General features: G+C 48.9%; 1 protein-coding gene across 1 annotated transcript; it reads left to right on the forward strand.

Moving 5' to 3' along the window:
• Window positions 1-9,562: 9,562 nt before the first annotated feature.
• INAFM2 (InaF motif containing 2) lies at window positions 9,563-12,788 on the forward strand. Its single transcript, XM_055363373.2, has one exon. The coding sequence runs from the start codon at window positions 10,136-10,138 to the stop codon at window positions 10,595-10,597; it is 462 nt and encodes a 153-aa protein (XP_055219348.1). The 5' UTR covers window positions 9,563-10,135; the 3' UTR covers window positions 10,598-12,788.
• The last annotated feature ends 3,897 nt before the right edge of the window (window positions 12,789-16,685 follow it).

The following is a 16,685-nucleotide window of genomic DNA, read 5'->3' on the forward strand; positions in this document are numbered from 1 at the left end:
GATCTGGGATGAGATGAGAGAGGGAAAGGAAGGTGAGGAGTTTGCATTTCTTTTATTTTTTTTTAGAGACAGGTTTCACTCTGCTACCCAGGCTGGTCTCAAGCTCATGGGCTCAAGCAATCCTCGTGCCTTGGCCTCCCAAAGTGTTGGGATTATAGGCATGAGTCACTGCGCCCAGCCAGGAGTTTGAGTTTCTAAAGAGTATCCCCCCTCATTCCAAGATGCATCCAGGGCTTTTGAACCAAGGAACAATCAGTCCCATTCTCATTCTCAGCACAACAGACCACACCCAAAATACTTGAGGAATTCAGTTTAGGTTGCTTTGTTGCAGGGAAGGTCATAAGTTGAAGGATATTTGGTGGAAAGCAGCCAGGATGCAGGCAACACTGTGAAGAGAACCACTTTATAGAAGACACAGGTGGCCAGGAGGCCCAACTTCACATGGATGAGTCTTGTTCTCTGAGGTCCCAAAAGTTAGAATCTAGGCCAGGTGAGGTGGCTCACGCCTGTAATCTCAGCACTTTGGGGGGCTGAGGGGGGCAGATCACTTGAGGCCAGGAGCTCAAGTCTCACCTGGCCAACATGGTGAAACCCCATCTCTACTAAAAATATAAAAATTAGCCAGGCGCAGTGGCACATGCCTGTAGTCCCAGCTACTCAGGAGGCTGAGTCAGGAGAATTGCTTGAACCCGGGAGGCGGAGGTTGCAATGACCCAAGATTGTGCCACTGCACTTCAGCCTGTGCGACAGAGCGAGACTCTGTCTCAAAAAAAATTTAAGTACATATTTTTTTAAAGTTAGAATCTTAGGAGACTGTCTTAGGTCAGGTTTCTCAGGAAACATGCCGAGATAGAGATTTTCTTGTAGGAAGTTTATTGGGGGTGCTTTCAGAGATAACATCTCTGAACTAGTGAAAGAATCAGAATCAAGCCAGGGGAAGAAATTGGTGAACAATGCAGTCACAATACAGAATGCTTCCACAGGAAGCCCTGGGGTTGAGCTGGCCCCGTAGAGTTAGCCCCAACTTGGATAAGAGGGCTGTACCTTTGAATTCCACATTGACTTGGCAGATGACCCCTAGGGAAGGGTTGTGAAGTCCAGCAAGACAGCTCCCTTTACCAGCTGAAGGAAATGCCGAGGGAGAGACTCATGTGTGAGCCATTGGCAGCCAACACTTCTGGCAACTTCAGGGATAAGCTCCTTGGTCCTAAAAGCAGTATCTGGGTGGTGCACCAGAGCAACCGAGACAGTACCCCCACGCATAGCCCAGACCTACTTGATTTATGTGGTAAGTTCACTCTACCTGGGAATAGCTCCTCCTGGATTCTGGGAAACTTACAAGAATTAAATGGAGAAACTATAGCCCCCACTACTGCAACTAGTCTTGGTGACACAATTGATGTTCATCATTCCCCTTCTCTGTCACTCATTCTAGATTCCTTTTACCTTCAACTTGCACCTCTGCTGGTGTAGGTGGCTTGCCTGTCGGAGTAACCAATCACCAATCACCAATCACCATGGCCTTCAGAACATGCTGCTGATGTGTCCACCTTCCACCAAAATTGGGCATACCAACAGACACCCCAGTGGATCACCTGGGTGCCAAACATATTCTTTCCTGACCCCCTTATGTAACAGCAGCCCTATCTCTCCCAAAGGATTGGGGTCAATTGCCCCTTCCAGGAAGTGACTCCTCTTCTTTCCTGCTGGTTTCTTGGCACAAAGAGTCTGACGAACAGAAAGCAGCCATACTTAAGTTTATGGGGTTCTTGTTCTGTCCCTGGTGGAAGTGCTCCCCCTCTGGGAACCAGATTCTCTGAACCTGGAGAGCTTGGAACTGCAGGAACGGGAACCACAAATTCCTCCAGAAAGGTCACTGGGAGTGATGGTAAGTGGAGTCATTCCTACTTCTACCCCTAGTTTCCTAAACCTCTATTCTACATGTTGACACATAGCACCATATATAATAGTTATTGATTAGGATGCATACCTCATTCTGGAGCACGGTGTCCCATCATCTCTAACATGGTATTTCAGCTGTGCTTCTAAAGGCTGTTCTATCGTTCCACCAGCTCTATTCAGCTTCTGGATGGTGAAGTATGTAATAGGCCTAAAAGATCCCATGATCATGTGCCCATTCTATCCTTAAAGTGGGACTCTTGGTCTTCTGCAATGGTATGTGAGATCCCATGTCAGTGAATCAAACACTCTTTTAGCCCCCAGAGAGTGGCCTTTGAGCAGAAAAGACAAATCCATATCCAGAATATATGGCAATTCAGGTCAAGATGAGTCCCTCACCCTTCTGGAGTGGAACAGGTCCAAGGTAGCCAGCTTGGTACTGCGTGGCTGGTATCAGTTGCTGGCAGGTTGGACTTTTAGCAGTGACAATAGGTAATTGGCCTTGGTGAGTGGGAGCCCATTCTGTTGAGCCACCCCTGCCACCACACACATGTGACACGTGTCACCTCCATCTATGCCACCATGGCCACTTTATTCATGTGCCCATTGTGCCGGCATGGGGTGGTCAATGACAGAGGCAAGCTAACATCAATTCCACATCATTCTATCTACTTGATTATGCAGTCTCCCCTGTGGCAGGTGCTCTCTGATGAGTATTAACATGCAATATAAAGATCTTCAATAGTGAGACCTATCTCTACAAAAAAAAATTAGCCTCGTGTGGTGGTGTGTGCCTGTAGTACCAGCTACTCCAGGGTCTGAGGTAGGAGATCACTTGAGCCCCGGAGGTCGAGGCTGCAGTGAGCCATGATCGTACCACTGCACTCCAGCCTGGGCAACAGAACAAGACCGTCTCAAAAAATAAAAAATAAAGATACTCACACTTGGTGCTCACTCAAATAGATAAAGCCACATATCTCTTCCCAAGACCTTCTTGTTCCCAGTCTTCCAGTATTTCTCTTTCTAGCCCTCTAACCAACCAGTCAAGCCATTTGCCTATAGCTCATGAGCCTGTAGACAATTTTACCTCAGGCCGCTTTACCAGGGGCCATGCTGATGATTCAGTTCCCAGTCAGGTATCAATGTCAATGCAGACACTGCATCCAGCAGACCTTAAAGCGTTTGACTATTCTACTATCCCCAGTGTACAGTTACCCAGGTAAACGGCATAGTTCCCTTTGGGGAAGTAGTGGGGAAATCATTACTGTATTGCTATAGTATTGCAGAAACCTTTCTCCTGGGAACCTGAACTGAAAATTGAATTGGGACTGGAAACCAAACAAGATATTGTGACTTTTTATTGGAGCAGCTGCCATCAACCTCCTGGTCTTTCATCCTTGATTTATTTTGATTGTACAGCTCAGCAATTCTCAGTGTGTGGTCTCCAGACCCCTTGGGGTCCCTGAGATCACTTCAGGGGTTTCACAAGATCAAGATTGCTTTCATAAAAATACTAACATGTTATTTACCTTTTTAACTGTGTTGACGTTTGCACTGATGGTGCTAAAGCAATGGTGGGTAAAACTTCTGGCACCTTAAACAACCAAGGCAGTGACACCAAACTGAACTAGTAGTTCATTGCAGAAAGAAAGAGGAAAGAAAAGAAAAAAAAAAGGAAGGGAGAAAAGTCGTTTTACTTTAGAATATCTTTAACAAAACGATATCAATTGTTAAATTGTATGAAGTTATGACCCTTAAATAGATGTCTTTTTAATATTCCACGTGATTAAATGAAAGTACTCTACTGCATATGGAAGTATAACGGTTCTCTTGGGGAAAAGTACTTTTGCGATTGGGTCGTGAGCTCAATTAGCCGCTCTTCTCATGGAACACCAGTTTTACTTGAAAGAAGAACTGAAAAACCATGGCAGACTTGGCTATTTGGCAGATGTTTTCTCACATTTGAACCAAGTGAGCCTGTCACTTTGAGAAAAAAATAACTGATAGTGTTTGTTACCAATTACAAAATTTGAGTTTTCAAGTAAAAACTAGAATTTTAGAAAACATGTATGCACTATCATGAGCTTCCTAGATTCCTGATACTTAAACTTTTTATAATATTATCAAATGTGATTTTTTTCTATTATATAATGAAATGTATCAATATTGCAAAGATATGTTTAATTCGGTGAACCAATATTTTCCAAATGATCAAAGTGGGATATTATAAAATCATGCATGGGTAAAAGTGCCATTCAAAGGGCAAGTTAGATCAATGGACTTTAATGTAATTGCGTACAAAAAAAGTTCACTGATATAGTTTTATAGTCTACATTTCAACCACCATTTAAGAAAATACTGCTTGTTGGGTTTTGGTGTAGTATCAAAGAAAAACAGCCACAATTATCTGAAAAGGCTGTTAAAATGTTCCTCTCTTTTCCAACTACATGTCTATATGAGGCTGGATTTTCCTCATATATTTTAACCATAACAACAAATTGCCAGCAGATTAAATGTAGACGCAGATATGAGATGCCAGGCATGTTGGCTCATGCCTGTAATCCCAGCATTTTGGGAGGCCAAGGCAGGTGGATCACTTGAGCTCAGGAGTTTGAGACCAGTCTGGCAAAATGGCAAAACCCTGTCTCTACAAAAAAATACAAAAATTAGCCAGGCATGGTGGTGTGCATCTGAAGTCCCAAGCTACTTGGGAGGCAGAGGTGGGAGAATTGCTTGAACCTGGGAAGTGGAGGTTGCAGTGAACTGAGATCACGCCACTTACACTCCAGCCTTGTGACAAAGTGAGATCCTGTCTAAAAAAAAAAAAAAAAAAAAAAAAAGTGGATATGAGGATCCAGTTGTCTTCTACAATATAAAGCCACATTCCAGAGATTTGCAAATTTACAAAGCAAAGTCACTCTTTTCATTATTTTTTGTCATAAAAATATATTATCTGCCCAGGTGCAGTGGCTCATGCCTGTAATCTCAGCACTTTGGGAGGCCGAGGCGGGTGGATCACAAGGTCAGGAGTTCGAGACCAGCCTGGCCAACATGGTGAAACCCTGTCTCTACTAAAAATACAAAAATTAGCCGAGTGTGGTGGCATGCACCTGTAATCCCAGCTACTCGGGAAGCTGAGGCAGGAGAACTGCTTGAACCTGGGAGGCAGAGGTTGCAGTGAGCTGAGATCATGCCACTGCACTCCAGCCTGGGCAACAGAGTGAGACTCTGTCTTGGAAAATAAATAAATAAATAAATAAATAAATAAATAAATAAATAAAATATATATTATCTATGTTAACATGTAGTGGGGCTTATTATTCTTTAGACAAATTAATAAATATTTTGCAAAACCCTTGGTCTTATTTCTAATGTCAAATTAAAATAGCTATAACCCACATAAACAAAATCCCTTTAGATACCTCTCTCTCTCATATATACATACATATATATATATTTAGAGACTAGGTCTCACTCTGTCACCCAGACTAGAGTGCAGTACCATGATCATGGCTTAGTGCCGTCTCAAACTCCGGAGGTCAAGCGAGCCTCCTGCCTCAGCCTCTTGAGTAATTGGGACTACAGGCATGTGCCACCCTGCCTAGCTAATTTTCAACTTTTTTTTTTTGTAGAGATGAGGTCTCACTGTTTTGCCCGGGCTGATCTTGAACTCCTGGGGTCAAGTGATCCTTCTGCTTCAGCCTTCCAAGTAGTTGGGATTATAGGTGTGAGCCACCACATCAGGCTTAGAGACCTCAATATTTAAGAGTGTAAAGGGATCCTGAAACTAAAACATTTGAGAATCACTGGTATAGATTGAGCAGTACTGTTACTGGCTGCCTAGCTAGCTTGCTCCAGGGATGCTAGGGTATCAACCATCTTCAACATGGACCATGGTCCTCTACTGGCCGGGACTGCCCCCACTGCCACTCCAACTTGCTGCTTATTACAACAGTTGTGCTGTCTAGCTTCTATGATTTCATGGTCCTATCATCCCCACTGCTATCTGGAGCCAGTTCTGGAATGGCCTCTTGCTGTCAGGCATGGCTTACAGAGGACAGTCCAAACTCAGCTTCTCAGGGATGCTGGTACCGCTCTCACCAGTGTGTTCCTTGTTGCTTTGATAACTAGAGTATCCTCTGGGCCTTCCTGCAGAACTTAAGTGGTTTCTGGCCTTACATAGAATATACCCATTTCTGTGAGCTTTTGAACCCTTCTTCCACATTCTGCTGTGGTAGTTCTGGCATTTCCATTACACTCTGGTGGCCATTGCCTTCCTCCCGTCTCCCAGGATCCTTGTCAGGATATCACATCCTGATTCACAGGAGAATACTCCTATAACAACAAAGTCTCCCTTGTTCAACTTAATGTTTGGCACCACACCCTGCCTTGATCTAGCCTATACATTCGCTCCTGGATCCTGCCAGTATATACTGGCTACTTCCGCAATGACTTCATGGTCTAGCCTTCTTCCCTAGTGGGCCCCTGCACATCTCTGACTGGGCTTTATTGTGATCTGGCTCTATGTATTGGGCTTGTAGGCCAGGACAGAGAGGCAGCTTCCTTTGGTGTCAGAAGGCAAGTCCCAGTGACAGTTGCAGCTTAGCCATCATAGCCAACACTCCTGACAATTGGAAGAATGAGCACCTCCCTCCTGAGGCTGACCCGGGTAGTAACCCCCAATATCCACTATAGAGACAAAGTCTAGCTTTGCCTATGAGGCAGAGCAGAGCCAGGATCAAGAGCTTAATGCCCTGGAGTCAGAGGTCTGAATTTCATCAGGGCTTTTGAATTCCAAGGCATTAGGACTATGTGACCTCGAGCAGGTTCCTGGCCCTTTCTGAGGCAGGGACTTCATCTATGAAATGAAGATAAACAGTACTACCTGATAGGTCATTGGGAGACAAATAAGACAAGGAATGTAAAGGCTTGGTATAGTGCCTAGCACATTCTAAGGGCACTGTTATTGTCATAATTGGTCAGAACTTTCCAAAGCCAAAAAGGGCTGCCTCAGGGAGCAAACAGTAAGGTATGCCACCATCCCAGATGGTCTTTGGGCTGACGCTGCTGAGTGCTCCCCAGGGATTTTGTGGAGGAGGCTCTAGGGCCCACAGGGGTATTCACAAAAGATGACTTTTGGGGCCCATTCTGTCCCCAAGCTGCCTTGATTCTCTGATTTCTCTGATCCCTGCCTGTTCTTAGTGGGGGGAGGCATATTCACTTTCAGGCCACTAGGGGGCCATTTAGTTTTCTGCAACAGGAGAACACTAATGGTTTCTTAATGGCTCAGGCACCAGGGAGATCAGGCTCAATTATATCTGAAAGCATTCTTAGTTCCTGGGGTAAAAGACACTATGTAAATCCAGATAATAAATAGGGATTACTGATGACAGGTTAAAGAATCTGGCACTGTTTCGTTTAGAGAAGATAGAGTGAGAGGAATTGAATAAAGGCTTCAAGTATATTATTCTTTGGTACAGAAGAGTGACATGCTGTTTTCCCACTCCACTAGGAACCAAGCAAGAAGAAAGGCATTTAATTTGCAACAGAAATATGGAGAAGCAATATGGAGTGCATTCACGAAAGGGGACTGAAGGAAGCTTTGTATTGGCCTCAACCTGGAATCTTTAAGAATAATTCATCATGGAATAGTTGTATGATATGTCCTGCCAGGAAGGCCCTAGAGCAGGGGAGAGAAGAGAGGACAACTTCCAGAGACAATTCAAGAATTTTTTTTTTTTTTTTTGAGACGGAGTCTGGCTCTGTTGCCCAGGCTGGAGTGCAGTGGCGCCATCTTGGCTCACTGCAAGCTCCGCCTCCCGGGTTCACGCCATTCTCCTGCCTCAGCCTCCCGAGTAGCTGGGACTACGAGTAGCTGGGACTACAGGCACCTGCCAACACGCCCGGCTAATTTTTTTGTATTTTTAGTAGAGACGGGGTTTCACCATGTTAGCCAGGATGGTCTCAATCTCCTGAACTCGTGATCCGCCCGCCTCGGCCTCCCAAAGCTGGGATTACAGGCGTGAGCCACCGCACCCGGCGACAATTCAGGAATTTTAAGTCAACAGGCTGCCCTGGCTGACCTAGGAGCAGGGTGGAGGAGTGAGTTATTTCTTCCCCATCAGCCCACAAAAGGCCATAAACACTCCACACTACCAATATCCTTGAAATTTCTCAGAAAGTAAAAAAACAGCTTTTTCCTTGAAATAGCATCTGGCTAGCCATTACTAGTGGCAGCCCCACACCTGGGCCTGGATCAGGACTGAGACTGAGGCTGGGTTAGAGGCCTGTGGTTCCAGCAGTCCACTAGCACACTCAGTTCTGGTAGCCACTTGACTTCTGTGCTGCTGAGGTGGCAAGGCAGCAGTTTTGGGAGGGCTTCCTCGTGTGTGTGTGTGTGTGTGTGTGTGTGTGTGTGTGTGTGTGTGTGTGTGTGTGTGTGTGTGTGTGTAGGGGGGTCCTCTGGAAGCCAAAGATTCCTGGAGGAGGGGGGGAAGTGAGAAGGGCAGAGGGGATCCTGCCCCACAGGGTAGAAGCCAGGTCAGGCTCACACTTGCAGGGGCTTGAGGGAGGGTTCACCCACAGAACCCCATCAGAACCACAGTCCTCTTCCCCAACACACGCCCAGACAAGTCTCCCTCACTCATTCAGACACCCAGGCAGTCCATATGCCCAGTTCTGGGAACACAGGAAGTAGCATCCAAGGAGAAGGGAACCAGAATTCTGGAAAGCCTTATAGAGAGGGAATGGGGAGGAGAGAAGGCAGGGAGAGCAGAGAGCGGAAGGAGGGGGAGGGCACAAGTAAAGCCGCAAGGGAGAGTCTGAGCATGAAGGGTTGTTAGCACCTAGGGGGTCCAAAGACCAGGCACAGAGCCCACTGCCTGGCGCCTGGCCTGGAGCCAAAGAAGACAAACCTCACATGGGAAAGTGAGGAGGGGACAACCGCCCAAGCCTTGAGGTCTGGAGGGGATCTGAGAGTGAAAACGCTCTAGGAGTCCTGAGAGTTAAACTCCTCAGGTTCAGTGCAGCTCCTTGGGTCCAAATCCAGGCCAAAACCAGGAATTGGAAGACCCAAAAAGCAGGACCAGCGACCTGCGGCGAACTTTGGGACTAAGGTGGCAAGCGAGTCTGGAGAACAGCTCAGTCCGTGGCTCTGCCCCGGAGGCTCAGGGTTGGCGGGGTGAGGCGGGCTGGGGTACGGAATTGCGACGACTTCAGTAGAGCTCCGAAGCCCAGCCTGGACTGGGTAGAAGGAACACAACCAGCTGCGGCCCCAGTGAGCGCTCCAGGTGCCAGAACCGCCTACCCCTGGCGTCAACCAGGTTCTTTAGCTGTGAATGGGCCTGGGAGACCCGCCCAGGGGGTACGTGGAGCGGGGCGCAAGCTGAGAGCTGGAACGTGGTATCTTCCCTATCCCTCTTACCGTCCCCTCCCAGAGGATAAACCAAGGCCTGGAGTCCGAAGCCCGGGCTGCTATTCCACCTGTCACTTCGGAGCCTCGGGGCGGAGCGGGGAGGCGCCAGAGTTGACAGCTCGCGCTCCGACCGCCCCCTTCTATCTCCGCACTCCGCCTCGCACAACGCCGTTCCCCCTTTTAAAGAAGTGCCCGGGGCTCCAGTCTACGCCGCGCCAGCCCACCAGGGGTCGCGGCGACGTCGCCCGTTTAAGAGCCAGCCTCCCTTAACTCTCTCTTAACGGGGCGTCCCGGCGGGGCTCGCGGCTCCCGGCAGCCGCCGCCTCCCCTCGCGGCACTTCCGGACCCCGGCGTCGCCCTTTTAAGGGGCAGCCCCCAGCAGCGCTCTCCCCGCCCCCTGTTGCCGGCGCGCGAGGCGGGGGAGCCGGGCTGGAGCGGAGCGCGCGGTCCGCGCGGCCACTGGAGACCAGGCGGCCGGCGGCCGGGCAGGGGGCGGCGGAGCGCGCGGCGGCGTGGCGGCGGATGGGGACGCGGAGCCGGGCGGCTGTGGCGGCTGTGGCGGCTGTGGCTGTGGCGGCGGCGGGGAAGCAGCTGACGGGCCGGCGGCGGCGGCGGCGCTGGCGGCGGTGACTGGTCCAGGCCCCGGCGGCGGCTGCAGCAACGCGGTGGCGGGCTGCGGGCGGGCGGCGTGAGGAGCAGCGGCGGAGCGCGGAGCCGCCGGGAACCGAGGGCGCCGGGCCGCCCCCTGCCCAGTCCTTGCAGGCCGCCAGGCCCCCTCCAGCCGGGGCCGTGGAGCACCGGGGCAAAGGCCGGGGCCCCCCCATGAAGGAGCGCGACGCGGCCCCGGCCGAGCGGGGCAAGCCGGCCACCTACACCGGGGACAAGAAGGCGAAGATGGCGGCCAAGACCAACAAGAAGTGGGTCCGGCTCGCCACCGTGTTCGCCTACGTGCTCTCCGTGTCGCTGGCCGCCATCGTGCTCGCCGTCTACTACAGCCTCATCTGGCAGCCGGTGGGCGCCGGGACCTCGGGGGGAGCCGCTGGCCCGCCCCCCGGCGGCTCCAACGCCACTGGCCCGTCTGGGACTTCGGGGGCGGCGGCGGCGGGGCCCAACACCACTGGGTCGTCCCGCCGCGAGGCGCCGCGCGACGTTCACCCACTGCAGGAGGCGCGACCGGCGCCTCCGGAGCCCCCTGCGGACAGCCCCCCGGCCGGGCCGCTCGAGCGGCCTCGGGGGCCAGACGAGGACGAAGAGGAAACGGCGGCGGCGCCCGGGAGTCGTTGAAGCCCTCCGCGCTGGGGGCCGCCGGGAACCATTCTCCCCAAGCCCAGAGGCAGGACTTCGCAGCAGGATGGGGTGGAGAGCCCGCGGGAGTGACCCCCACGAGAGTGAACGCCCCTCACACTCCCACCATCGCCGGCTGGCCCCGGAGCGGGAGGCCCGCAGCCAGATCTTCAGCCAAGGGACCACGATTCGCCGGGGGGCTGGGGGTTTGCTGCCCAGGACCGTGCTGCACCAGGGCCCTGAGCCGTAGGGGGATGGGGGGAGGGGTGGGGAGATCCCGGCACCAAACCCTTCTGCGCCGCTCGCTCTGGTGTATCCTACATGCAGGGGTGACTGGGGCTTTCCCCCAAGACTCAGGGGAAGGATGGAGCTGTAGGGGCTCTTTTTAAGTAAGCTGAAGCTCTCGAAAGGAGGGCACCAAAAGTAGTGGAGCTCAGGTACGTCAACCTAGTTGCAGTGGCCAGAGATGCATTAAATTTCTAGATCCCTGTATATAGTTGTTGACATATGCACTAGAAGCTATAATCACATAGAATTCTATGTATATCCTCCCACACCCTGGGTAGCTACTGACTGAAGGGGTCAAGCAAGGGCTATTTGCTGTCCCCCAAAAAGTACACCTGGCCAGAAGGGCACAAACACGGCTTCTTAAATCACTCACTTTCTCCTGTTCCCCTCCTATTTCTGAAATATAAGTTTATGACGTTCTTTCACATAAGAGTATAATCATTCTTAGACTGTTGACATGGCTGTGGAAAGCCTTAGGAGAAGTAGAAACAATTTAGGGAGGGTGGGGAATGTACTCATCCCCTCTTCTTTCCATCCTAGTGCCCCCACCAAAGAGGCTTCTTGTTGCAGCCCTCAGTATCTGGATATGGGCCAGGGAGGAAGGAAGGGAAAGAGCAATGCTGCTGTGCTTCAATCCTGGCCTTCCCCTCACAGAATTCTTTTAGGAAGAGCAAGCTTTTGTAAGTAGAGTGGCAAGTGTTTTTATCTTTTTTTTCCTGCTCCTCAAAATGTTGTCTTGTTCCGGCAATCACTTTTGCCTTCTCTCTTTCCTGAGCCTGTAGTGACAAAGCCCGGCGATTTGGGATGAAATCTGTTGTGACACCAGAGCTTTGATTACACATCCTCTGGTTTTGAGTTATTCTACAGAATCAGAAAGGCTGTAAGGTGGGCTTCACATTCAGGAGTGTGCTTTGAGAGCCAGCTAATAGACCAGCCGAGGGAAGGTTGAATTGGCTGTCTTTACTTTTCCCGATAAGCCCTACTTAAATGCAGCCTGTAATTGTATAAAGGAGATGAGAAACATCAAGAGAAATGACATACGTGTAGCTCTGGGGTAGCAAGAACTAGACTTCCTCAATTTGGATTCCATTTCCTTCTGCCACTTGCTTTTAGGCAATTGAGTGTGGGTAGTGATGAGATATCAAACCCCTTAGTGTTTCCTTTTTGGGAAATGAGGCACTATTTTCTTTTTTAAAGACAACTTACCCACCTGAGTCCTGAAACAGTTTGTCTCTCCAGTTTTCTGGCCTATACTCTAGTTAGCTCTGATCCAAGTTTACAGGACAACAGCCTTGCTTTAAGCCATGTCCTGTTGTGGGCACGATAATAGCAACTGAGCTGTCACAGCCTACCAGCAGGCTGGTAACACCTCCAGGGTCTCTTGGCTAGAGCAGATTTCTTAGCAGCTGACTAGGACTTCAGTCATTGGGAAGCCTATGAGGCCTTTACATTTTTGGTGTGAGATGGGGAAGAAACATAAAATGCCACTTTACAACTTCAATAATAGCCTGTAATTTATATTTACTGTGTGAATTTTTAGTCCTATATTTTAATAATTTGTAAATTGATCTCTTATTCCAAGAATCCTTTGAACTTGTAGAACATCTGGGAGTCCACTTCCCTGTCCTCTTCCTGATCCCTGCTTTCTGGACTGTTTAAATCCTCTTTGGGATGGATCAGAGAGTCTAGAGAGGCCACTCATAGGTCCAGCTGCTGGCCTCCTGACTCTCCAAAGCCTTCACTGGAATTGGGACATTTGCTCCAGCCCTAGCTGTGAACATGACCAGAGACATTATTTATAATTCAGCCATTTAAGATATACCTGTACTCAAAAAGTCCTGTATATTTTTAAAAAGTTTTATTTTTCAGGTGAACAAAAATACATCCTAAGAACTCTGCCTAAGCCTGTGTAAGTTGATCATTTCTCTTACTGTGCTTCGTGGGGACGGAGTAGAGGTTGGAAGAGTAAGTGGTCTGAGGTGTGATGGATGGATGGTGATGAATAGGTTGAGGAGGAAAAAGCAATTGCCCTGCTGTTCTCAGTGCCTGATGGCTTGAATGAATTGATTAGCGAAGGGTGGCAGAATCCATCTTAGTCGGGAAGCAATCCTGGGGTGGAAGAACAGTGATCTCTAGCTCAGCCACCTTTTGCCAACCTTAAACAGGCTGAGAAAAAGTTGTGCTTTACCAGAGCAGATGCCTAGCTGACAAAGCTAAGGGACCAGTAAGCATGAATATTAAGATTTACTGCAAACATTTAGCTGGCTAAGCACTGAGGTGAGGATAAGCTGCCTGATAGCATCACTGTCCTCACCTTTCAACCATTGGCCTCTAGATAACTCAAGAAGTGCTAACACCAGAAAGGCAAGTGTACATCTGTGGTGCTTGGTCAGAGCTTTGTCTACCATGGAGGAGGTAAGAGAGCCAAATGGCTGAGAGGTTTAGGTTGCTTCAAAGGTGAGGTTTTTTTCTTCCCTTCAAGCAAACAAAAAAGACGTGTGGGTGAAAGGCACAAATATAAGGGATTAGTTATGCTGCAAAATACATGGTAAGCAATTGAGCTCAGCTCATTATTAGACAATGCTGCCCGGTACAAATCCGGAGTGAGAAGCCAGTGTTGGTGGGGCCCCCTGAGGCCTGCACTTCAGCAGAGCTGTTGGGGGGTAGCTACTGTTCTTTTACATTACCTTGTAGTCTGCAGGGAGGCATGGAAAAAGTCCGCCCTTCTTTTATTTCCCTCTTCAGCCTACACAATGGCTTTCTGAGAGAGGGCTTGGTAAGGCAGAGCAGAAGGGGAGTGAAAGAGTTTCCAAGGCTCTTTTGGTCGGCCCCTCCTTTTTGCAGACAGTGACATGTGGCTTCTACAGCTGCCCACGGCGGCTTCACATGTTGGGCACATACAGCAATATGTACAGTGGGAGCCTGCTAGCCGACGAGACAGGGCCTGGTTGGCTGAGGAGCAGTGGTCTGAATAGCTTTATTTCCAAGGGTTAGAAATCAGCTGCAAAATTGTCCATCAAGTTTTAAGCCAGGAAGGAGAGATCTGTGCAAAGGGGGTTACTTTCCTTCAAAGGCTTTGCACCGGGACTACCAGGACCCTTTCTAGGTGTTTGCTGATATTAGAAGTTAACGGTGTGCATTCATTTATTCCCTGACAGCCTGAACTTGAAGAAAGAGATAAGCCTGTTTTGAAAGTGAAGTTTTGGGGGGTGGAGGATCAGGGAAGGAACCCATTAGGCTGAGTTTGTGAGGGTATCTTCACTTTCCCCATTAATGTTAAGGTACAATGAAGTGTTTCTCCGAGGTTTTAAGCATAAGAAATATTTCTCTTCCTAACAGCCCTAGATTTCCACATGGTATGAGACCATGTTTTGGAAGCTTTTCTGTCTACCTTGTTTTTCAGTTTTCACTGGGGAATTCTGAGATAGCGTGTTCTTTCGTGGAGTATTTATATCCTGTCTTGAAATGCTGAATGCATAGCATCTACTTGTTTCTACATGTTTCTTTAAGGAGAGCTGAAAGGTCAGGTCACAAGCTTTAGGACTACCACAGCTATGTAAAAGGGGTAATAATTGTCCTCTCTTTCCTGTCTACAGAGAATGGAGGTATTTCTGGAATTTCAGTTCAGTAACAAAAGGGCCACAGCTATACTTTTCGTTTTCCATCTCCCTCAGTGGAAGGAGAAACTGCAGTGGCTTTGCCTGTTTCTCATGACCAGTACTCACTCAGTGCCTGGCAGTGGGTACTCAGAATTTGTTGATCTCTGAGTTGATCAGCACCCAATGGGTGCTGGGTGCTGATGGAATCAGCCTTAGTGTCATTGTGGTATCCCTGTCGTAATCTACTTGCATACCCGTATCCACAGCCCATAATCTGGTTCAAGGAGGTGGGTTGCTAAAGAAAACCCCTGCAAATCATAGCTGCACTGATCTCTCTGGCCTCAGTTTTCTTATTTCCAAGTTGAAGGACTCGGCCTTGGCCTTCCTGTTCTTTCCGGGTGCCGGAAGTCCACAGTGGTATTCCGTATGGTGCTTAACGGACACACCGTAGGATATGTGATCCATTCATTGTCTCCTGGGTCCCAGCCCTGCAGCCTCATGTTAAGCTATAAAAATACCTGCTCTGTCGACAGTTTTTTGGTTACCTCTGTTTTACTTGCTGACATAGCCTGTGGTTTTCTGCTGCCAGAAAGCCTCTGTTATGCTTTTTGTCCCCTTCAGTAGCTAATTGAAAAAGCAAACAAACTTCTCTTTACCACTCACCTAGACTCTACCAGGCTTTCCACCCTAAATGCAGAAATACCCAGCATGGGAGCCACCTGATCAGTGCTCCTCACTGGATCCTGTGCCCCATTCAATTCTATAAACATTTGTTAAGCTACCACTAAAGGACCAGAAAATCACTCTCAAGGAATTTACAGTCATGCCCGCAAGTCTCCCCTTGTCAAACTATCCTGTTTTCTTAACTTCAGTATTCTGTTTTTGCAATAGCTTATCAGTTAAATAGCAATAAGATTTTAGCCAATATCCTTAGGGATATTTTCCACGAACCATTACCTTTAATTCAATAACTTTAGTTTAGTTTGGGTCTTTATTTTGTGTCTACAGTGTGCTAAGTGACCCTCAAAACTCCAAAAACCAACTTGTCCAAAAAAAAGCAATTGCATTGATTACCAAGGATTTCCTTTGACATACATATACCTTTCTTTGCTACCTCAGTGTTCAGAGTCATTAGTTGAGGTCTCCCCACACTTGTGTCCTGGAGGCCCACCTGCTCCCTCAGCTCCTTGCTGGTATCCTGGATGGTGTAGAGTCACAGCAGTCAGGCTTAGAGGTATAGACAGCTCACGGCATCACAAGGCCCTGGGCAGGGAGACTGTGTGTTCTTGGGAGGGACCCCTGAACTGGAAGATGGGAAGCCTGGGGACTCAACAATGGCGTTAGTTAAGGCCCTTGACCTCTCTCTTTTCTGCTAACCAAATGGGAATTCCTGAGAGCAAATGGAGGTTATAGATATGAAAGGGCTTTGAGATCTTGGGAGTAAAAGTACAACGTGTACACATGAAGTAATATATTTTCAAGGGAATGTCTGTCCCTTGGGCAATATGATGCACAGAAAGAAATGTGAAGGGGTAGGTGGTAAACATTACACCAGTGTCTAGACTAGCAGCATCAGCGTCACCCGGGAATGTGTTAGAACAATGACAGCTTAGGCCGCATCCCAGACCAACTGAAGAAGAAATTCAGAAAGCAAAGCCCAGCATTCTGTTTTAACCAGCCTTCCAGGTGATGCTGATGCACACTGAAGTCAGAACCACTGGCCCACCCTTTTCCTCTGATGCTGTAACTTAGGGGTAGGGTATTTCTGTTTTGACAGATGGTCATCGAGGTGCCTTTTGACCCTTTCTCTTGGTTAAAGCCAGCAGTCCTGCTGGGGGAAGAGGAAACAGTGTCCCTAGTGCTTGTAAGAAAAGGGAAAAAGGCTGCATTGTCCATTATTTTTGACAGTTGCCACAGAACTTGCCCTGGAGAGCTTGTTAAAAAGGAGGCAGCCCTGAACGAGTCCCCTCCCTCTCCCGCGAAGGTACTGCTGTGTTTGCCTCACCTCCTGCCCTGAGGCCTGCTGCTTCCTGAGCCAGTCCTTAAAAGGAGCAGTGGGTGCCACATTTGTTCTTTCTGGTGCCAGGTCTGTGCTATTTCACTTCCCCGGCGTCAAGTGGGTGCTTAATGAGCAGCCGTGACGTAAGGCCCAGCAGACTTGAGAGAAAGCAGCTGCAGTCCATGCTTTCTGCTGGCTGCTC

This window comes from Gorilla gorilla, chromosome 16 (genome assembly GCF_029281585.2).
Source record: "Gorilla gorilla gorilla isolate KB3781 chromosome 16, NHGRI_mGorGor1-v2.1_pri, whole genome shotgun sequence".
NCBI lineage: Eukaryota > Metazoa > Chordata > Mammalia > Primates > Hominidae > Gorilla > Gorilla gorilla.

Bases quoted from the DNA above. Each gene is read 5' to 3' on its own strand.
- INAFM2 (XM_055363373.2), top strand. From the start codon at position 10,136: ATGAAGGAGCGCGACGCGGCCCCGGCCGAGCGGGGCAAGCCGGCCACC.